The sequence below is a fragment of the Thalassophryne amazonica genome, chromosome 10 (genome assembly GCF_902500255.1).
Source record: "Thalassophryne amazonica chromosome 10, fThaAma1.1, whole genome shotgun sequence".
In the NCBI taxonomy this organism is placed as follows: Eukaryota; Metazoa; Chordata; class Actinopteri; order Batrachoidiformes; family Batrachoididae; genus Thalassophryne; species Thalassophryne amazonica.
This window is the reverse complement of record NC_047112.1, coordinates 116,320,209-116,344,353: the sequence shown is the minus strand read 5'-3', so window position 1 is coordinate 116,344,353 and position 24,145 is coordinate 116,320,209. Positions and strand designations below refer to the sequence as shown.

General features: G+C 40.2%; 1 protein-coding gene across 1 annotated transcript in view; it reads left to right on the top strand.

The window, feature by feature from the left end:
• Window positions 1–24,145, top strand: part of szt2 (SZT2 subunit of KICSTOR complex) — a 701,839-nt gene that overhangs the window by 505,142 nt on the left and 172,552 nt on the right. Inside the window, 5 exon segments of the mRNA XM_034179252.1 lie at window positions 7,233–7,280; window positions 7,737–7,858; window positions 12,068–12,253; window positions 22,206–22,464; window positions 22,583–22,662. Of these exon segments, the coding sequence (XP_034035143.1) occupies window positions 7,233–7,280; window positions 7,737–7,858; window positions 12,068–12,253; window positions 22,206–22,464; window positions 22,583–22,662 (695 nt within the window).

Below are 24,145 nucleotides of genomic sequence, written 5' to 3'. Positions count from 1 at the left end.
ACTAGAGGTCAGGGTAATGCCATCCAGAGTAAGGATCTGGTTAGACACCATGTTTCTAAGATTTGTGGGGCCAAGTACAATAACTTCAGTTTTATCTGAGTTTAAAAGCAGGAAATGTCTGTAAGACAATCCTGCAGTTTAGCTAATTGGTGTGTGTCCTCTGGCTTCATGGATAGATAAAGCTGGGTATCATCTGCGTAACAATGAAAATTTAAACAATGCTGTATAATAATACTGCCTAAGGAAAGCATGTATAAAGTGAATAAAATTGGTCCTAGCACAGAACCTTGTGGAACTCCATAATTAACCTTAGTCTGTGAAGAAGATTCCCCATTTACATGAACAAATTGTAATCTATTAGATAAATATGATTCAAACCACCGCAGCACAGTGCCTTTAATACCTATGGCATGCTCTAATCTCTGTAATAAAATTTTACGGTCAACAGTATCAAAAGCAGCACTGAGGTTTAACAGGACAAGCACAGAGATGAGTCCACTGTCTGAGGCCAAAAGAAGATCATTTGTAACCTTCACTAATGCTGTTTCTGTACTATGATGAATTCTAAAACCTGACTGAAACTCTTCAAATAGACATTCCTCTGCAGATGATCAGTTAGCTGTTTTACAACTACCCTTTCAAGAATATTCGAGAGAAAAGGAAGGTTGGAGATTGGCCTATAATTACCTAAGATAACTGGGTCAAGTGATGGCTTTTTAAGTAATGTTTTAATTACTGCCACCTTAAAAGCCTGTGGTACATAGCCAACTAACAAAGATAGATTGATCATATTTAAGATCGAAGCATTAATTAATGGTAGGGCTTCCTTGAGCAGCCTGGGAGGAATGGGGTCTAATAGACATGTTGATGGTTTGGATAAAGTAACTTATGAAAATAACTCAGACAGAACAATCAGCGAGAAAGAGTCTAACCAAATACCAGCATCAGTGAAAGCAGCCAAAGATAACGATATGTCTTTGGGATGGTTATGAGTAATTTTTTCTCTAATAGTTAAAATTTTATTAGCAAAGAAAGTCATGAAGTCATTACTAGTTAAAGTTAAAGGAATACTCGGCTCAATAGAGCTCTGACTCTTTGTCAGCGTGGCTGCAGTGCTGAAAAGAAACCTGGGGTTGTTCTTATTTTCTTCAATAAGTGATGAGTAGTAAGATGTCCTAGCTTTACGGAGGGCTTTTTTTATAGAGCAACAGACTCTTTTTCCAGGCTAAGTGAAGATCTTCTAAATTAGTGAGACACCATTTCCTCTCCAACTTATGGGTTATCTGCTTTAAGCTGCGAGTTTGTGAGTTATACCACGGAGTCAGACACTTCTGATTTAAGGCTCTCTTTTTCAGAGGAGCTACAGCATCCAAAGTTGTCCTCAATGAGGATGTAAAACTATTGACGAGATAATCTATCTCACTCACAGAGTTTAGGTAGCTACTCTGCACTGTGTTGGTATATGGCATTGGAGAACATAACACAGAAGGAATCATAGCCTTAAACCTAGTTACAGCGCTTTCCGAAAGACTTCTGCTGTAATGAAACTTATTCCCCACTGCTGGGTAGTCCATTAAAGTAAATGTAAATGTTATTAAGAAATGATCAGACAGAAGGCGGTTTTCAGGGAATACTGTTAAGTCTTCAATTTCCATACCGTAAGTCAAAACAAGATCTAAAGTATGATTAAAGTGGTGGGTGGACTTATTTACATTTTGAGCAAAGCCAATTGAGTCTAATAATAGATTAAATGCAGTGTTGAGGCTGTCATTCTCAGCATCTGTGTGGATGTTAAAATCGCCCACTATAATTATCTGAGCTAAGCACTAAGTCAGACAAAAGGTCTGAAAATTCACAGAGAAACTCACAGTAACGACCAGGTGGACGATAGATAACAACAAATAAAACTGGTTTTTGGGACTTCCAATTTGGATGGACAAGACTAAGAGTCAAGCTTTCAAATGAATTAAAGCTCTGTCTGGGTTTTTGATTAATTAATAAGCTGGAGTGGAAGAATGCTGCTAATCCTCCACCCCGGCCCGTGCTACGAGCGTTCTGACAGTTAGTGTGACTCGGGGGTGTTGACTCATTTAAACTAACATATTCATCCTGCTGTAACCAGGTTTCTGTAAGGCAGAATAAATCGATATGTTGATCAATTATTATATCATTTACTAACAGGGACTTAGAAGAGAGAGACCTAATGTTTAATAGACCACATTTAACTGTTTTAGTCTGTGGTGCAGTTGAAGGTGCTATATTATTTTTTCTTTTTGAATTTTTATGCTTAAATAGATTTTTGCTGGTTATTGGTGGTCTGGGTGCAGGCACCGTCTCTACAGGGATGGGGTAGTGAGGGGATGGCAGGGTGTGTAAGACTACAACTCTGCTTCCTGGTCCCAACCCTGGGTAGTCACGGTTTGGAAGATTTAATAAAAGTCTAAGGCACACCTGTGCACTAATCATGTTATCTAATCAGCATCTTGATATGGCACACCTGTGAGGTGGGATGGATTATCTCAGCAAAGAAGAAGTGCTCACTATCACAGATTTAGACTGATTTGTGAACAATATTTGAGGCAAATGGTGATATTGTGTATGTGGAAAAAGTTTTAGATCTTTGAGTTCATCTCATACAAAATGGGAGCAAAACCAAAAGTGTTGCGTTTATATTTTTGTTGAGTGTATATAAGATGCCTAGATGTAGGTTTAGGTTTGAGACATTCCACGCGAGTTGTAGGTAGCAGACACAAAATCTTTGATAGTGCTGGAACAACCATTGGGCCATCCTCAATTTCAACATCATCCCATGTAGTAATGGGTATTAAGTTTGCAATGCATATCCCTCTATGATTTTTATGGACACGTCTACGGAAGCAAGTCAGTCTCAACTTGTTGAATTTCCTTCCTTGGCAGATAAACTGCACTGTCACCATAATGGATTTTCTGCACTAATTTCCCATCTAAGCTAATGAATTCCACCTCCACATTTGTCATAAGCCTTACAGGGTCTCTAATCACCTGCTCTGTGGCCTGCTGTAAATTCCTGATGTTACCCTCCCTGTAGAGCTCTGTCTGTGTTCGCAGACAAGATGGCGGCGCCTTCCCCAGCAGGGTGGAGGCTGTCCGGCATCAGCAAGCCACAGCGGCTCCAGAACGAAGGCCAGTTATCAATAAAGCTAAAGCCTTGCTGTCTACAAAATTGCACCAGCCACCTATTTAACCATGTCAGCCTGCTAAACGCCTCATCATTACCCCGGGAGGGAAGGGGACCAGAGACTATTAATCGATGCTGACACATCTTTCTGGCAAGGTCACAAGTCCTCTCTATGTCCATTTTTGTGACCTCTGAGTACTTCATCCTGACATCCTTGGTGCTGACATGAATAACTATGACTATATCTCATGTTATGTTCCTTAGTCTGTCTTCCCTTCTGCAGCATCAGCACCCTATGATGGGATGCAATGTTGGGAGCTCTTGCCCCAGGAATATATTTATCGTCAGCTTGCGTCTGTAACCTGATTTTGCAGGTGATCGAATCCCCTATCATTAAAGTCCGGCGTTTTGGCCTACAGACAGGAATGGAAGTTACTCGTGGGCTCAGAGAATTCACATCAGGCAAATCCAAGGGGGAGAACCAATTCACAGTTCGCAGTGGTGAGTGTGATCGGGGTGCCACAACCGGGCACCAAGCCCTACAGGGTTTCCTCCACCTAGCCACAGTCCGAAAGCCGTCCTCCACAGCCGGCTTTTGTAAGCTGATGCTAATGGGCTCGCTAGCCGGCCTAACACTCACCTCATCTGGTGTGCCCGTAACATCTAACTCCACTGAGCTAAGAAGCTGCTCTACCTTATGGACACGGCTCTCTAAGAGAGCCACCCTATCTTCCAACATCATGCAGGATTTACAGAGGGTGTAAAGTAGTGAACTTTGTGCACTAGGAAATTCAAGAGTATAGCCAAGCAAGCACGAGGTAACAATAATGAATAAGCTAACCACTCCTAAGGCTCACACAGGATTCACACAGAAGTAAATAAATGAGTTAAAATTCACAGCAGTTACACTGAAAAGGTCGCAGAAGCATTAGACTGGTAGGAACAGTAAACAGTTAAAAAAAAAAAAAAAAAAAAACACATCTATATAACTGCTTTTTTTTTTATGTAAATGATTGAAGTGTGACATCCTTTGTTTGTTCTGTGTTTTATCTTTGTTTGAATGTATTTTAAATGAAAACAAAAATCTTAAAGTTTTTTTTTTTTTTAAAGTGCCTCAATCACTACACCACCAAAACTGGATGGAGGTTCCAATTTTATGCCTGTTTTGTCTTCCAGTTAACAGCCTGAAATCAAGAGCCAAAAAGCAATGTGAAATTGTGCATAGTAACGATAACCAATGTTCTGTGGAAATTATCTGAAAAAGAATTCAGAAACTGAAAAAGTTGAAAGGAAAAAACCTGACAACACTACAAAAAACTTTGATTCTAGTGCATGAACTAAATACATATTCCTGACATTTGATCACATCTAATTTAGCTTATGAAAAGCTCGTTCTAACAGGACTTTGACCTTAAAATTTTTTTCAAGGTACAAATGTGTGGAATTGGAAACTTGTGTTGGCAGAGGTTTGTGCTCTACAAGTGCGGAGCTCCAGTTTCCTAAATGCAGAATGTGTTTTTAGCTTATTCCCTTCATTCAAAGAATGAACAAACTCAAAGGTGGCAGGTGTCATGTCAGTCATTCACATTCTTAGCTAACAGACGTCTGACAGCCTGATCCTGAGAACAGAGCAAAACAGCAAACAGTGGCAGAAATACACTTAACAAGAGCAGTCACATTTCTGATGTCCACCAATCTGGATCCGGATCACCTCTGAAATTTAGTGGACTCTCCCATGCCCTAATATCTGTCTGTGGTGCAAATCTGGTGAGAATCTGTGAAGTCATTTAGCCTATATGAAGGGAAAACTTCATCCAGATCACCTCCAAAATTCAGTTGAGTCTTCCCTGCCCTAAGATCTATCTGTAGTGCAAATGTGGTGAGAATCCATGAAGTAGTTTTAATGTAAGCCTTCAAATTCTATATAAAGTGAAATATTGATTCAGAATCCGCATTTCACAAAAAAAAACAAACAAACCAAGACTTACATGACAAAGTATGGGAAAATAAAACCAGAAAACCACAGAAAATTAATCAATGAAGTCAGAGTAGAACCCCGAGCCGGGGCTGAACCTGACAGCGCCATCATAAACATATTGTTATGGTTCATCTTTAAATTGAAAAAGTAAACGTACAGTTGATTTTTAAAGTCAAAATTAGAGCCTGACATATATATATATATATATATATGTGTGTGTGTGTGTGTGTATATTGGCTGATAATGTCATTTGTTTCACTAACGTATAATTGGTGTTATTTTTGCTGATATGAAAACTTTTAATTTACAGAATAAACAAAACCACTTCTGGTGTTAGAAATGGTATCATTTCAGTTGAGGGCAGTCTGACTGCATTGTTGACAATGCTGTCAAGCTTGGCTGGGTCCCCTTCACCCCTTGGTCAGATTATCTAAAAGAGTCAGAGGCAAAGCAACAAGCTGCAATTCATTTTCAATCAGAGTGGGCATTTTACAGAAACAACCCACCCACTACACAACCAGTGAAACACACTTTCCCATTTAATCGAATTGGAAAGTGTGTTTCACTGGTTGTGTACATGGGGTCAAAATAGATGAGAACTCTATTTTATGCAAATGCTGAGTGATGTGACAAGGCGACTGCAAATCCTTGTGAAAGCAATGTGACTTAACGTCGGTTGGTTGTTGGTTATATTTATAATTATTTATAAGAATGTTTATGTTTAAATTGTAAAACATTCAGGCCTCAATTATATTTCTTTGTCAAAACAGTTTGATCATTGTACATTCGGAATCATTGGCATTTTTATGTACAGTGGTGCTCAAACGTTTACATACCCTGGCAGAATTTTCACTTTTTTGGCCATTTTTAAGAGAATATAAACAATAACATAAAAACTTTTTTTCACTCATGGTTAGTCGTTGTGTGAAGCCATTTATTGTCAAACAACAGTGTTTCCTCTTTTTAAATCAAAATGACAAGAGAACTACCCAAATGACCCTGATCAAAAGTTTCCATCCCCCTGTTCTTAATAACGTGTTGCCCCCTTTAACATCACTGACAGCTTGGAGTCTTTTGTGGTGGTTGTGGATGAAATTGTGCACAGTGCAAGCTTTGCATTTTGTATCACTAGTTATCCATCTTCATGATGAAGTGGTACAGAGGAGGATTTTCTTAAAAAGAGCTGAAAGTTTAGCTACAAATTGCCAGAAGGTACATCTGAGATGCAAACCTGGATTTGATCTGTTTTGGTGAAAGAAAATCCTTCTCTGCTCTGCTCCACTATGAAGCTAAGAGTAGTGATACAAAATGCAAAGCTTGCACTGTGCACAATTTCTCCAATCACAGCCACATAAGCCTATAACTTCTTCTGGGTTGTCTGGGTGTCTTGGTGGCTTTCCTCACTCTTCTCCTTCTTGCACAGTCAGTCAGTTTTTGAGAACTGTCTACTCCATGCAGATTTACCACAGAGTGCCATATTGTTTGTATTTCTTTGTAATTAATGTAAATAAAGTCCAGAACATATTCAGTGGCAGCTTCACCATCAGAGAGCCGCGTCCACAACTACCACAAAAGACTCCAATCTGTCAGTGAGGTTAAAGGGGGCAACACACAGTATGAAGAACAGGGGGATGGAAACTTTTGTAGTTTGTGTTGTCATTATAATTTAAAAAGAGGAAACACAGTTGTTTGAGTGAAAAAGCCGAGTGAAAAAAAGTTTTGTGTTGTCATTCATATTCTCTTAAAAATGGCCGAAAAAGCAAAAATTCTGCCAGGGTATGTAAATTATTGAGCACAACTGTATATATCTGCAGCTATATCTGTATTGGAAAGTTTTTACTCCCTTTATCTCCATCATAACCCCCCTCAAACAAAAAAAGAAATTCATCTTGTTCAGGCTTTAGTTGGGCTGGGGGGGGGATGGTGCCACATTGACATTCAGCATCATGTTGCTGACGTGTCGTGTGTTGAGGAAGGATGTGTCGAAGCTTTACTTGTGTTATTTTGTGAGTGTCTGGCTTGCAGCACTTTGTGTTGAGCTGTGTGTCTGACTGTGGATGGCGCCTTGCTGTTTGTTCCATCTCTGTCTGCCCACAGAAGACAGTTCAGACGAAGAAAACATCGCAGTGCTAAATAAGTTCACACGTAAGTTTGCCTGGAGTCTAACACGCTGGTGCTGCCTGTGCTGTAACTGTACTGAGGAATATAATTTTTCTCTGAGAAATAAGTCATGCATCATATCAAAGATTGAAATTTAAATGAAACCAGCACTTGTTAAAATGCGTGGATTTGACCCCACTTGTTCATTCAGTTTTCAGTAATCCTGCTGAAAAACATTTGGCAAATGAATTCAGTTTCAGTCCAGTACAGTTATAGAACCATAACAAAGAGCTGTCAGTGTCATTAAAAATCTCTTCTTTGAGCAGATCTCCGTTCTGGACTCTTGTGTTTGAGTGCTGCAGATGAGTTAAATGTTTTAAAGAGTGCACATGTTTTATTGTATTCCGCTCTGTCCTGATGGCCCGAGCAGACAGATATGAAAATGATCTGCTTTCAGCACATTCATCCTGCCTCGTGCATTGTCTGGTTTCTTCTCCCAAGCTCATAAGGGTTTCCAGCGCTTTGATGCTTTGGACCACAGGGACTGGATCAGTCCTGGCCTGGCCTTGGCAGGAGTGGCTCCCCGCCAGAGGTTCCTGTTCATCAGCATCCTCAAGAAAAAGGTGACTTTAGAAGCTTCAGAATGACTTGGAAATGCAACACAGAGAAACTACTGATTTTCAGCAAGTAAAATTCTTTCTAAATTCCTTTGACCGGCCAATCATGTTTTGCGCTTAATGATGATATCATCAGCAAGTGACAGGCAGCCAGTCTGCTCCGTGGCTATAAACACACAACAAACGGACTAAAATGTTTGATTTTAGGGTTTACAAACATTTTTATCTGTTAAACTTTATCAGCAAAAAATGTTATCGGACTGAAAGTTATCGGAACTAAATTTATTGGAAGATAATTGGTCCGATGATTGTTTTAAAATTTATCTGAAAAGCCAATCCAATAGGAAAAACATAAGCTTCGATAATTATCTGCTATCGGATTAGCTGAACTGTGCCCACCACTGGTTTTCAGGTCATTTGAGAGTTGTTTAGATGCTCCCTTGTTGCCACTCATTAGAAGAGATGCAAAGAGGAGAAACATTTGCAAATGGTCACCTTAAATACTCTTTCTCATGATTGGATTCACCTGTGTAAGGAGGTCAAGGGTCAGTGAGCTTACCAAACCAATTTTGTGCTTTAATAATTAGTGCATCATGTATTCAAATCAATAAAATGATAAGGGTGCCAAAGTTTATGCCCCTGCCTAATTTTGTTTAAATAATTAGTGCACACTTTCTGTAAATACTAGAAACTTCATTTCACTTCTCAAATATCAATGTGTTCATCTGCTATATGATCTATTTAACTGAAATTTCAGATCCAGACAACCAATGATTTAAAAAGAAAAATCATGAAAATTATCAGGGGTGCCCAAACTTTTACATCAATCAATCAATCAACTTTTTTCTTATATAGCGCCAAATCACAACAAACAGTTGCCCCAAGGCGCTCCATATTGTAAGGCAAGGCCATACAATAATTATGAAAAACCCCAACGGTCAAAACGACCCCCTATGAGCAAGCACTTGGCTACAGTGGGAAGGAAAAACTCCCTTTTAACGAAGAAACCTCCAGCAGAACCAGGCTCAGGGAGGGGCAGTCTTCTGCTGAGACTGGTTGGGGCTGAGGGAAAGAACCAGGAAAAAGAGATCAATCACTAATGATTAAATGCAGAGTGATGCATACAGAGCAAAAAGAGAAAGAAACAGTGCATCATGGGAACCCCCCCACAGTCTACGTCTAAAGCAACATAACCAAGGGATGGTCCAGGGTCACCTGATCCAGCCCTAACTATAAGCCTTACATACAACTGTACATATCTTTGTCATTATGTTGCCTGTGAAAATGTCACGGAAACATTCCATGTCCATTATGCGGCAATAAATAGCTGACATGCTGGTTAAAATGGTTGCGCTGTTTTAATCAGCATGTCATCTGTTTGTTTATTTATTTATATTTTTTAATTCATTCTCTTTAAAAGTTCCTCATAGAGATTCACAGTTTTATGACATTTGAGAGAGTCTGTAAGCTTAATATTGCTTATATGTTGTTCAAATTCAATACTCTGCATTTATGAATATGGATAATTGAACAGATGTGATCAGATCTGTGATCACAGTGCAATAAAACAGCTGAGCTGCACGTTAAAACAGCTGCTGCACACACAAACACACACAGATTCTCTCAAAGTAAAGAAATGGTTTATTTTCATTGAAGGCTCCATTGAAAGGAACACAGTTGAGGCAAAAGATGAGAAAAAATAACATTCCACTCACCCAGTGTAAAGATATCCAAACAAAAAAGTCCACAACAAAAAGAAGCCCCCACATGCATTGTGATCACCAGCCAAGGAAAGGATCCACTAGCCCTCACTTGCATCAACAGCCAGAGACTATTTTCAAGTTCCACTAGTCCTCAGGTATGGATGGCCAGCCAGAGAATAATATCCAGGTCCACTTGTCCTGAGGTTCTGATCGCATGCTCCCGTGCATAATGTCCGATCCCAGCTCTGCCTTCAACTAAAATTCTGTCACAATTTTGGCACGTTAGATAGTCCATTACCTCCTGAAAATAGCATCTCCTAAATTTATCCAATATGAGACATGTCCAGGCAGTCTGTGGTGTCAGTCCATGTCCATGATCACAGCAGCAGTAAACCAGCATTCTGTGACACAAACAGTAGCATCATGACACTTTAGGTTCCTAAATCTGACAGACTCTGAAACCGTGATGTGTGTTGTCTCCTCTGTAAATCCGATCCATCACTTTCAAAGAAAAGCTCCGAAGCTTCATTATCGGCCATAACCTCATTCATTTCGCTCTCTCTGTCAGCCATTTGATGTTTCTGTTTTGCTAATAAGTACATCACACTCCAAGAATTGCAGAGAATTGCCAAGTGAGATATTTTCCAGAAATGCACCTGTTAATTCGCTCAGGGAGAGCAATAAAAAAACATCAGAGACCACTAATTATGAGTGCATGTGTGCAGAGATACTTAGAATCATGAATACATTAATGTTGTGTTGCTAACTGGCACTTTAAAAAACATGCAACATGTCCTTTATGAACCCCTTGCATGTACCTGACAGAGCAGTTTGGATGTGCCCAGTAACAGAGTTATGAAATGAAGTTCACCACTGACACTAGCCAATTTGAAGAAAGTGGGTACCTTTTTTCCTTTATTAAAAGCCTGAGCAATTATTTTTCAAACTGTGCTCAGAACCCGCTCCTAAAAAAGGCAAGCCTTTATTCAAGATCGGTGGTTATTAACAAAATTCTGCTTCCTGCCTGCACTGTAATATGGTATTAAGTTTCACACATATCCCTAGGTGTGGTGAACCAAAGACAACCATTTTAGATCAGAGCCCTCTGCCTGGTTGCGAACCCTGTCCATAGCACAGTCCAAACAGCGGAGACCACAGAGGCTGGGATTTGTCACTTTTATGTTTTCACTCCTCCTTCTCCCATCATACTTTAAACGTTTTTGCAGTGTGCCTGCCAATTACATCTCGAGATATGTTTGGCAGTACAGTTCACAAATATGACCAGCCTTACAACACACAGTCAGAAAAAATGTTCAAATGACCCCCAATTCATGGAGAGAAATTGCATGTGCCACCATTGGTTTGGAGGTTGATGATTGTATGAAGAAGTGGAGCTTGTTTAGGGACAAATTGATCCAGAAAAAGCCACTGCTCACGCTGCAAATTGCATTAATACACCCACCAATGCGACAGAGAACTTTTAAAGGGTTGCATGTACGTCTACATCATTTCATGGCCACAGAGTTATGAAGTTGAAGAAGTATGAATCAGCATTAGGGTTTTAAGGTACCACTCTGCAGAAAAAAATGACGACCAAATGTAATCTTCTTAATGCACATAATGCCTGGTGCTTATTTAAGGCAGGCGTGTGTTTGTTCAAAGTTTTGACCCCGCCATTAAATGAGGCAGGCCCCTATTCAAGGTCGCGCCTTGGGGCAACTGTTTGTTGTGATTTGGCGCTATATAAAAAAAAATTGATTGATTGATTGAAGGTCTGGTGTTTAATCAAGGAAATACGTAAACCTAATTGGTGCTGGGGATTCCCTGTAGATCGTTCGGTGCCTCCTGACTGTTTCTAATCCATTACATACATATAGTGGATTTTGATTATAATGGACAAAATTTGCTTGTCCACTTGAATCCATTATATGCAAGTTTTACTGTATAAAGTAACAACTGACCTGCATAGCATGATACTTTATGCTCGGTGCCCCTGTTCAAATGCTTTATGTAACTGCCCAGATAAAATTTTAATGCTTGTGTTTGTGCTTAGCCTCAAAGTACCGTCACTTAAATGAAGTTTATTAATAGACAAAGGAACATAACAAGCAACACAGAATAACTGTATCAGGAGAAGAAATGAACTTCTAAACAGGAAAGGGCTGTTAAAATGAGTGTCAAAACCAGCTAAAATGATTTCACATTGTGCAACTAATTACACAAAAGAAGATGGTAAAGAAGGTTTTAAAAGACCTGCCAGACAAGAGGACAGGGAAAGTAGCAAGCTGTTTCAGCTCACAAGAAGAACGCTATCACTGAGTGGAATTATTAGAAGACTAACCAAATGTGTGTGTGATCTGGTATTTGGTGTTGCAGATGTAGTTTTATGTCGTAGAATACTTGATGTTGAGATACTGCTCTTCCCGTTAATCACATCTTGCAGTGATGAGGTGTGTTGCGTGTGTTTGTGGAGATGTCACACTGATCTGAAAGCACCTTCTCCGTGTGCTAGGTGACTCTGTACAGCTATAACTGGTCTGTGGATCTGGGTGTTTCTCTGAACCGTGAGCTGGTCCGTCTGGTCAAGTGGCAGAATGCCAGGGCCCATGTTGTCCACTGTCTGCTCAACCAGAAGATGGGCCTGTTCCATCACTACTGCTTCTCTGATGCACCTGTGCATGAAATGGACTCCAAACAGGTAAAAACATGGATGTGGGGCCACTCGTGAGCATTTGTGGCACGTCCAGCTTCATTCTGTGCTTTAGATAAATGGGTTGTATTTGGTGTCTTATTAATCATGGGTATGTATTAAACCAATCAGATTGTTACAAGAAGGCCCATAAGTATTTGGACAGTGACATTTTTTTGTTTTGTTTTTGCCTCTGCTTTTAAAACAGACTTGTTGTGCAGGCTTTCTGCTTCATTTGAAATGACTTAAAACAGAAGTACTGTTTCATGTCTGTTTAGTCAAGAGCAACCCCTGTCATAAAAACCTATGCACCCACCCACCGAAGCTGGCTCTTTTTATGCAAACTGTGGAACCCTGTCAAGAAAGCAACAACCCACAGAAATACACAGAGAACACAGACCCCTCATTCTGTCTTTTTCTCTCTCTCTCTCTCTCTCTCTCTCTCTCTCTCTCTCTCTCACCTCTTCCAGTTGCTCGATCTCAATTTTCAGTTTAATTGGAACTTTATTGACATTTTCAAAGCAAGTGTTACAAGAACATGTACATACAGTTAACAATATTCTACAGTAAATAAATATGTAAACAGGAGATGTGGAATTGAAATAATAGTAACAATTGTGCTTTTGGTGTAATAGTATACTGTCCTATAAAATGTGTTATACAAAGATAAAGTAACAGAGCAGTATAATCTCCTGTTTAGGGTTTACGGTGGTTTATGACTGTTGCTCCTTCTTTTCATGTCACAGCAGCTCAAAAACCTTGCTGCTTGTTGTACTTCACTCAGCAGATACGGACGTTTTTTGATGTTGGTCATGCTCTCAAAGTCTTTTTGGGTGTTTGTGATCTGTGTCTCTGTTTGTGTCTCTGATGTCTTGGTACAGCAGGTAGGTGGTTAGGAAGTGCAGCTCGGTCTCCACCTCGTGCTGTGAGCAGTGGGTGCACAGTTTGTCTCCTCTGGGGAGCCAGGTCTGTCTGTGGCGGCCTTTTTCCTCGGCGAGGCTGTGCTCACTGAGTCTGGCCATGATAAAGGATTTCCTGAGCTTTGGATTAGTCACAGTGCTCACGTATTCTGCCACGCAGTACTGTCTATTGAAGGCCAAATAGTATTCCAATGTACTCTGGGTTTGGGTTGATTTATTTCAAATACGTCACATAGTTTTCTTTCTGTTTTCTTATAATTTGGTTTAGTCTAATAGTGTTTGTGTTTGCTGTCCCAGCAGACAGCAAGAACATGTATTACCCTTAGCAACATAGGGGATCAGTAAATGAAGACCTGACCATTGACCGTATACTCAGTGAAAGGTGGAGTAGTTTTCATCCAAGATGGTCGGGAGGGATGGGAGGCCAGCAGCAAACGTTTTTATCTGCACCAGACGCAGCACCACCTGCTGGCTTCTGCTGCTAAGCACTGATGTGATTATTGCTTATCATTCTCCTTTCATCCGGGAGAGAATAGATTAGTACATAATAGAAACATCAATGAATAGGTTCATCTAAAGACCTCTTGTTTCACGGATACCTGTGGAGGAAGTTGGTGTTATTCCCAGAGCTCTGGTAAGGGATTTGATACATTTACGATAACAATTGTTCACCATGGAGCAGTGATGGTCTAGTGGTTAAGGCATTGGGCTTGAGACCAGAGGATCCTCTGTTCAAATCCCCGCTTGACTGGAAAATCACTAAAAGCCCTGGGAAAGGTCCTTAATCCCCTAGTTACCTTTACCTGTATTAATTGCTCCTGTTTGAACTTGTTACCTGTGTAAAAGACACCTGTTCACACAATCAATCAATCACACTCCAACCTGTCCACCATGGACTTGACCAAAGAGCTGTCTAAGGACACCAGGGACAAAACTGTAGACCTGCACAAGGCTGGGATGGACTACAGGACAACAGGCATGCAGCTTGGTAGAAGATAACGACTGTTATGATTATTTATTAGAAAGTGGAAGAAACACAAGATGACTGTCAATCTCCCTCGGTCTGGGATTCCATGCAAGATCTCACTTCGTGGGCTGAGGATGATTCTGAGAAAGCTCAGAACTATACAGGAGGACCTGGTCAGTGACCTGAAGAGAGCTGGGACCACAGTCACAATGATTACATTAGTAACACATAATTCTGTCATGGTTTAAAATCCTGCAGGGCAGCAAGGTCCCCCTGCTCAGGCCAGCACATGTCTAGGCCCATTTGAAGTTCACCAGTGACCATCTGGATGATCCAGAGGAGGCATGGGAGAAGGTCATGTGGTCAGATGAGACCAGAATAGAGCTTTTTGGAATCAACTCCACTTACCATGTTTAGAGGATGAGAACAACCCCAAGAAAACCATCCCAACCGTGAAGCATGGGGGTGGAAACATCATACTCTGGGGGTGCTCTTCTGAAAAGGGGACAGTACGACTGCACAGTATTGAAGGGAGGATGGATGGGGTCATGTATTGTGAGATTTTGGCAACAACCTCCTTCCCTCAGTAAGAGCATTGAAGATGGGCCATGGCTGGGTTTTCCAGGTATGACAATGACCCCAAACACAGAGCCAGGGCAACTAAGGAGGGGCTCCGTAAGAAGCATTTCAAGGTCCTGGAGTGGCCTGGCCAGTCTCCAGACCTGAACTCAGTAGAAAATCTTTGGAGGGAGCTGAAACTCCAAACCTGAAAGATCTAGTGAAGATCTGTATGGAGGAGTGGACCAAAATCCCTGCTGCAGTGTGTAAAAACTTGGTCAAGAAGTACAGGAGACATTTGAGCTCTGTAATTGCAAACAAATGTTTCTCTACCAAAGGTTATGGTTTGTTTTTCTAGTGGGTCAAATACTTATTTCATGCAATAAAATGCAAAGTAATTATTTAAAAATCATACAATGTGATTTTCTGGATTTCTTTTTTTTTTTAGATTCTGTCTCTCACAGTTGATGTGTTCCTACGATAAATATTAGACCTCTACATTCTTTGTAGGTGGGAAAACCTGCAAAATTGACAGTGGAGCAAATACTTATTTGCCTCAATGTAGATGAACCATGGTCACAGACGTATAGTCATAATATGACATGAATGGAGCAGTGCGCTCGTCTTATCATGTCCACATCGTCTGGCGATGTGTCCAGCTGGCCTAATGCGTGTCCTGCCCTGACACGTGTGTCTTGTGGACGGCGTATGGCAGGACTGACACCACGTCATGTGGAACAGAGCTCACATGGGTCACATGACATTCAGATCGCCACAGCGTTATGATCTGATGGTCCATTTCGCCTGAGGTAGCCTGTCCATATGCATGCCGTGCACACACTAGCTGCAGCCCATAGACAACACCGGGATTTATCGATTATCTCTAACTTCCGATACATTTTTGGGTGGTTTATCGGTTTATCTTTTATCAAAGATAACTTTTCAGTTATCTTATTATCTGTTATCGAAGTTAATTTTTTGGTTATCTGTGCCCACCACTGACTTCATGTGCAGTTCGACCACATTCGCACTGTGTGTGAAGAGGCCCAAAATCATCTCCTGTTGCATTTATAATAAATGCCAGACTTAAAAATGCACACATTAATTTCCATGCTATTTTATTTGTCCAGGGTTCCTTATAATGTTAATCAATAAATCATCTGATCTGAAACAACAGGTAAGTTATGATTTTAACTTACAATTGAAGTTTCTAAAGGTTTCTAAACAACATATATGTATGTGTATATATATATATAAAACTTTTAATTGCAAGTGCTCTAACAAATTTATTTGATTAGCTTCAACATTGATGGTAATCTCAGCTCTGGACAGAGTGGATTACTCATTTAATGTGATGAAAGCCATGGTATAATCTTCATTTACATTTGTCTCTGGTCAACGCGTCTCTGGTTTTTTGTCCATTTTAAAGCATTGGAGATCATTGTAGATGAACAGCCTATAATTTTTTGCACCTGCGTATAAGTTTTCCCCTCTCCAATCAACTTTTTAATCAAACTACGCTGTTCTTCTGAACAATGTCTTGAAGGTCCCATTTTCCTCAGGCTTTCAAAGAGAAAAGCATGTTCAACAGGTGCTGGCTTCATCCTTAAATAGGGGACACCTGATTCACACTTGTTTGTTCCACAAAATTGACAAACTCACTGACTGAATGCCACACTACTATTATTGTGAACACCCCCTTTTCTACTTTTTTTTACTAATAGCCCAATTTCATAGCCTTAAGAGTGTGCATATCATGAATGCTTGGTCTTGTTGGATTTGTGAGAATCTACTGAATCTACTGGTACCTTGTTTCCCATGTAACAATAAGAAATATACTCAAAACCTGGATTAAACTTTTTAGTCACATAGCACTACTATTATTCTGAAGACTAATCTACATCTGTATGATTCACAGTGTTCTCTATTTCTCCCCTCTTTTGGAATAGATGAAATTATGGCCTCCCTAAGGCCATAGTTTTTCCTCTCTATGTATTGAATTTAATGATTTTAGGAGCAGAGGACTTAACTCTTCTCTGTATAGTTTATACCATTCACTGGGGTAACCATCACAGCCTGATGTTTTGTTTGGTTTTAACCTACTGATTGCTTCCTCTAATTCTCTTTTAGTGATGTTTGGGGTCAGAATTTTGTTTTGTGCTTCATCTATTGATGGTAGGTCCAGGTAATCGAATTGTTTCATATTCACTTTTCTCTTACTGCCGGTTGTGGATATAAATTTTCATAAAAACTTTTGAACATTTTGTCTATTTCTTCATGTTCATACACTAATTGTTTGTTGTACAGATCTCTAATTTTATGTATTATGCTAGATGCTTGCTGTAACCTGAGCTGTCTTGCCAGATATTTAGTTGTTCTGGAGCTTGGTTCATAATAGGTTTGTTTTGTAAACCTTAATTTTTTTGTCAATGTTGTCACTAAGAATGTCGTCTATCTGTTGTCTCGTTATTGTCATTCATTGTAAAATTACTCCATCCCCTTTAACTTTATGTTGCTGTTCTCGTAACCTTAATTCTTTAACTAAATTATCATAGTTTTGCCATTTGATCCTTTTTAGGTATGTAGCTCTTGATATTAATCTGCCCCTCATAACTGCTTTAACTGTGTCCCACATTATGGTAGCATCGACGGGGCTGTTTTCATTCCCCTCAATACAGCTTTTGATTTCTTTTTGATTATGTATTGCCCCTCTTTATCATTTAATTTCTTTAATTAATTCAAAATTAACAGAATTTGAGATCAGTATGGCCACTCTTCTTCTTGCAGCTGAATGTTGTCAAGATAAAAGATATGGTTATTGACTTTCGAAAATGGATGATCTCACCCAAAACCACTGCAATCAAAGGCCAACAGGTGGAGCATGTGGACAACTATAAATACTTGGGAACGCTGATAGATAGCAAGCTGAACTTTAACGACAATGCAGACCTGCTGTATAAGAAGGGTCAGCAACATCTGTTTTGTCTTCGTAAGTTGTCATGTTTTCAAGTGGACAGAACAATAATGACCCTATTTTATAAATCTTGTGTTGAATCGGTTTTAACTTTTTCGATGATGTGCTGGTACATAAACCTCAGCATTAAAGCAAGGAAGCCACTTCACAACACTGTAAAATTGTGCAGCAAGATCTTGGGGCCCAGCAGACCTCACTGTCTGACTTGTTTTCCAGACAGGTGAGGAGGAAGGCTCAGAGAATCTTATCTGATCTGGCCCACCCTCTCCATGGTGAATTTTGTTATTTGCCATCTGGAGCGAGGTTTAGGTTTCCTACAGTGAGGAGCAACAGATATAAGCACTCCTTTGTACCTGTGGCTATCTCTGTTCTGAATGCTGACCAGAGGAGAAAAGCAGGTACTTAGGGCTGATGGTAAATTGCGTTAGGTAACTCGGTTCCTTTTCCATCAGTTCAGGTCTGTACTGTGTCCCCCTTGTGTACTGAATGTCTGGTGTCTTTTTATTCTGTACTTTTCTGTATACCCACTGTTGTACAGCCCGTTGCTCCTTTGGAGACATTGAATAAATAAAGTGAAGTGAAGTGACTCCTCTTTTAGGGCCTTTCTTAAAGCTACTAGAAAATGTGTTTTGATATCCAAGCTTCTTTAGTTTGTCCTGCTCTTGCTGAGAAAGATGTGTTTCTTGTAAGTATATCATCTGAGTTTTTTCTTTTCTCATCTTAGCCAGTACTTCCCCTCTTAATTGGGCTGTTTAAACCATTGACATTTAATATTTACCATGTTACCTTGTGTCATTAGAATGGACAAAAACAAACAGTTGAACATTACTGAACAAAAAATACAACTGGACTCCAGAAGGTGGAAGGATCCCCTGTCCTTCCAGCCATTTCATCCCGTTGGAGGACCAAGGGAAAAACCTCTTGTCAAAAGCGGGCCCTAACTTGGTATTGACTTCCATGGAGAACATGGGCACCATCGCAAATGTGTCCAACGTATAAACTTAAAACTAAGTAAGCACACAGAGCCTGAGCAGCCTAGTTTGTGCATATTTTTGGTCTTAATGTTAAGTAACTATTTCCCCTTGAGATACCTGAATTTTCCCATCATTTTAGGCCTAGTTTTCCAGCTTCTCCACCTGTGATTCCATGTCGAATTCGGTTCATCTCTTCTTTAAAGCTTGCCAACTTTTCATTCAAATCAAATCAAATCAAATCAATTTTATTTATATAGCGCCAAATCACAACAAACAGTTGCCCCGAGGCGCTCCATATTGCAAGGCAAAAGCCACACAACAATCACAGAAAAACCCCAACGGTCAAAACGACCCCCTGTGCGCAAGCACCCGGCGGCAGTGGGAAGGAAAAACTAACAGGAAGAAACCTCCAGCAGAACCAGGCTCAGGGAGGGGCAGTCTTCTGCTGGGACAGGGGGGAGAGAATCAGGAAAAAAGACATGCTGTGGAAGAGAGCAGAGATCAATCACCAATGATTAAAAGTAGAGTGGTGCATACAGAGCAAAAAGAGGTGAATAAAAAGAAACACTGGGTGCATCATGGGAAAAGAACAGTGTAGTTTGATTAAAAAGTTGACTGGAGACAATTCACATTCACATGTTTCTTCTTAGCCCTTCACCAAATGCACTGAAATCCCCTTCATCTCCATTTTCAGGCTTCGTATTTCCTCTGTGATGCTCTTCAAACATGTGCTAATGCTCATGTTAGCATGTTCGATGTTTTCCTCTCGCTCGGAAGCTCACTTACCGTCGGCTTCACCCTCCGAATTTTTAGAAATATACTCAAAACCCGGTTTAATCTTTTTAGTCACATAGCACTACTACAACCCCTGGCAAAAATGATGGAATCACCGGCCTCGGAGGATGTTCATTCAGTTGTTTAATTTTGTAGAAAAAAAGCAGATCACAGACATGACACAAAACTAAAGTCATTTCAAATGGCAACTTTCTGGCTTTAAGAAACACTATAAGAAATCAGGGAAAAAAATTGTGGCAGTCAGTAACGGTTACTTTTTTAGACCAAGCAGAGGAAAAAAAAATATGGAATCACTCAATTCTGAGGAAAAAATTATGGAATCATGAAAAACAAAAGAACGCTCCAACACATCACTAGTATTTTGTTGCACCACCTCTGGCTTTTATAACAGCTTGCAGTCTCTGAGGCATGGACTTAATGAGTGACAAACAGTACTCTTCATCAATCTGGCTCCAACTTTCTCTGATTGCTGTTGCCAGATCAGCTTTGCAGGTTGGAGCCTTGTCATGGACCATTTTCTTCAACTTCCACCAAAGATTTTCAATTGGATTAAGATCCGGACTATTTGCAGGCCATGACATTGACCCTATGTGTCTTTTTGCAAGGAATGTTTTCACAGTTTTTGCTCTATGGCAAGATGCATTATCATCTTGAAAAATGATTTCATCATCCCTAAACATCCTTTCAATTGATGGGATAAGAAAAGTGTCCAAAATATCAACGTAAACTTGTGCATTTATTGATGATGTAATGACAGCCATCTCCCCAGTGCCTTTACCTGACATGCAGCCCCATATCATCAATGACTGTGGAAATTTACATGTTCTCTTCAGGCAGTCATCTTTATAAATCTCATTGGAACGGCACCAAACAAAAGTTCCAGCATCATCACCTTGCCCAATGCAGATTCGAGATTCATCACTGAATATGACTTTCATCCAGTCATCCACAGTCCACGATTGCTTTTCCTTAGCCCATTGTAACCTTGTTTTTTTCTGTTTAGATGTTATTGATGGCATTTGTTTAGCTTTTCTGTATGTAAATCCCATTTCCTTTAGGCGGTTTCTTACAGTTCGGTCACAGACGTTGACTCCAGTTTCCTCCCATTCGTTCCTCATTTGTTTTGTTGTACATTTTTCAATTTTTGAGACATATTGCTTTAAGTTTTCTGTCTTGACGCTTTGATGTCTTCCTTGGTCTACCAGTATGTTTGCCTTTAACAACCTTCCCATGTTGTTTGTATTTGGTCCAGAGTTTAGACACAGCTGACTGTGAACAACCAACATCTTTTGCAACATTGCGTGATGATTTACCCTCTTTTAAGAGTTTGATAATCCTCTCCTTTGTTTCAATTGACATCTCTCGTGTTGGAGCCATGATTCATGTCAGTCCACTTGGTGCAACAGCTCTCCAAGGTGTGTTCACTCCTTTTTAGATGCAGACTAACGAGCAGATCTGATATGATGCAGGTGTTAGTTTTGGGGATGAAAATTTACAGGGTGATTCCATAATTTATTCCTCAGAATTGAGTGAGTCCATATTTTTTCCTCTGCTTGGTCTAAAAAAATAACCGTTACTGACTGCCACAATTTTTTTTCTTGATTTCTTATAGTGTTTCTTAAAGCCAGAAAGTTGCCATTTGAAATGACTTTAGTTTTGTGTCATGTCTGTGATCTGCTTTTTTTCTATAAAATTAAACAACTGAATGAACATCCTCCGAGGCCGGTGATTCCATCATTATTGCCAGGGGTTGTATTATTCTGAACACTACTGTATGTGTTTAAATATTGGACTTAAAAGAGTTTTCTTTCCCCTCCAGTCTATAACAAATGAAAGTGAAAGATGAAGTGATGCATAACTTTAGTTGTCTCTTCAGTTGACCCACTCTGAGTGGCACAGCACCAATGAATGGAGACAGAAGGCGGAGGCAGAGCGGTGGAAAATTTGCCTGAACAGAGCGTCATCTGTCACAATCGTGACTAGAAGCATAGACAACATCAGTGCACAGCTGAGGGCTCAGTGCCATTTGAACCCCACAAACTCACTGCCCTTTAATTAACTACATTAAGAACTTGGATTTAACAGGTGAAGAAATGGATGACTAGTCTTTTTGGACAGTGCAGTTTCCGATCTTGTGGGATTTATATTGTTTTTTTCTATATATGTGTTTTAATTTGCATTAATTACAAACAATACTTGGTTATATATAGATGACCATCTTCATTAACTGGAGAAGCATTCTTGTTTTGTTATGTTTTGTTCTGTTTTTTTTAATTTCCGTCTCTAAATAAATGCATCAGTTTACAGTATGAAAGTTTAATGAAGCTATACAAATGTAAAGGCTGTATGTAAAAGTGGTAAAACTTAAAAATAAAATAAAAATATTGTGGAAAAAAAAACATGTCACCAGGACAATCTCCAAACACAGTTCTCAAACACTGACTTTAATGTTCAAGAGAACTAGGGGTGGAAGACACGGAGAATTCTAAAGTTTTCTGTGGTTGTGATGTGAGAAATTGCTTTTTTGTTTTCTGCATCACAAGTTACACGACTTCATGATGGAGTATGTAGAAGAGAGAAGGACTTCATAAAAACAATACAAAAAAGGGACTTCTGGTAAACCCATAGAAAATCCATGCTGAGTCAGCCTTATTTGGAAGTTTCTTTGCAGGAACTCCTTTATTTATTCACTTATTTTATCAAAATCATTACCTGTTGAGACACTGTGCCATTCATGTGCTCCTTGTTCCCTCTCTTTGTGTTTATTATGTAGGATCCGAACCTCTTTCTCAGCCCGTCCATGGAGCCTGACGCTTTGCTGCGAAGTGCAGTTCCTCCTGTCCCTGGTAAAGAGCATGGCAGGCTCATTGGCTCTGGGCGAAGTCTGGCTCCGCTGCACTTCCCATCTGAGCTGCTGCCATTTGATGAGGCGCTGAGGGACGTGTGCACTGCCCGAACCCTGAGTGCCACTGCGGACGTAGTGGCTCGACACAGTGGTCAGCTGCTGGAGATCAAAGCTGCTGAGAGGAGAGGTAAATGCTCCTCCCGCCTCCCTGTTGAGGTTTGCTGCTGCAGAATCAGAGTTGTTGGTGTGGAGGGACATCTGTGTCACAGACAGGTGAAGTTGAGATGCCCTGTTTGTGCTGACAGAACTGGAGAAACAAATGAAGATAGAGAATCTGTTTGTGACGTGGCAGCAGAGGTCAGCGCAGTCAAACATGCCGATATCTGTAAGTCCTCATTACTCACATGAACACAAACCCTTCAAACACGTGTTTGCACTGTGCGGGTGCACGTGTACGTGCGTGGCCTCTGCCAGGCTTCGACAGCAGGCGACATCATGACTTGTTTGTTTTTGAGGCATTTTATTTTCTGTTTTACGTGTTTTGTGTTTAGCAGACACACACACACGTTCGTACTGTACGTGTTCAGATCTGGTGAGTGGCTGGCCCACAACTTATTTTAGATATAATAGTGGAGCAGCTTATCTACCATTTCCATAACAATTGTGCGTTTTGTGATAAAAGCATCAAATTTGGCACACACATTCAAGATTAACTAATATTCATTTTCAGATAAGGAGCCATCCTGGAGCTGACCTCTAATGAACTACAGGGGTCAACGAAGAATTACACAGGGGTCAAAACTTTAAAATGCTCCAATCATGTTGAAAACTTATTTTCATTATCATTATTTGTCTGATCATAGCAATTCCAAAAAGGTATAGTTTAGACTATCTATGATAGGATGTTCTGGAGTTATGAGGTAAAAACAGCAAAAATGGTGACAAAGGTCAGTTTCAGTTTGTACAGGGGTCAAAAGTTAAAGTTGCTCCAATTTTGGTAAAAAGTGATGCAAATTAATGGTTGACATAAAAGGATTAATAAATGGAATAGTTTTGACTATGTAGAATGCTTGGTCTCCAAAGTAAACGTCAAACAAGTTTGACATCCATTGGATTCTTTGACATGTGACATATGTTACCCCATAGCATGATAACTAAGCATGACAGATGGTGCAAACGGTTCCTCTTTAAAATGCCATTAACTCAACCAATAATTTGCATCTTTTTTTTTTACCAAAATTGGAGCAACTTTAACTTTCTACCCCTGCACAAGTGGAAACTGACCTTTGTCACCATATTTGCTGTTTTGCTGTGCCGCCCCACTATAAGTCAGACCTCTCCAACCTGCATATTTTCCGTGTCTACCTGTTCTAGTCACATCTGGTCAGTTAACATTGGTGTTTTGCAATTCTTCATTGGCTGTTTGTGGAGCAGAAAGAGTTGTCAAACATGCCAGGCACATGCCCTCCAGGAGCAGCGCTGGAGAGGCCTGGTATAAGTATTTACCACAGCATTTCCATCCTTTATGCAAAACCCACCAACATCTGCCCTTCTATATTTTCTCTCCTTGAGACCATATCTCCCTGTCACCTCCTTGTCACCTGCCCACTGATGTCACTCCATTTACCACTCTTTCTTCCTTGGGTACACTCTGCACCATCTCACAGCACAGTGGCTTAATGGTTAGCACTGTTGCCTTACAGCAAGAAGGTCCTGGCCTTGCTTCCCACCTGGCCCTGTCTGTGTGGCAGTTCACCTATCCTGCATGTCTTTGGAAGCAGGAGGAAGCTGTAGCACATGGAGGGAACCCACACAAGCACAGGGCGAACATGCAAACTCCACACAGAGGATGGAAAGTGAACCCATGT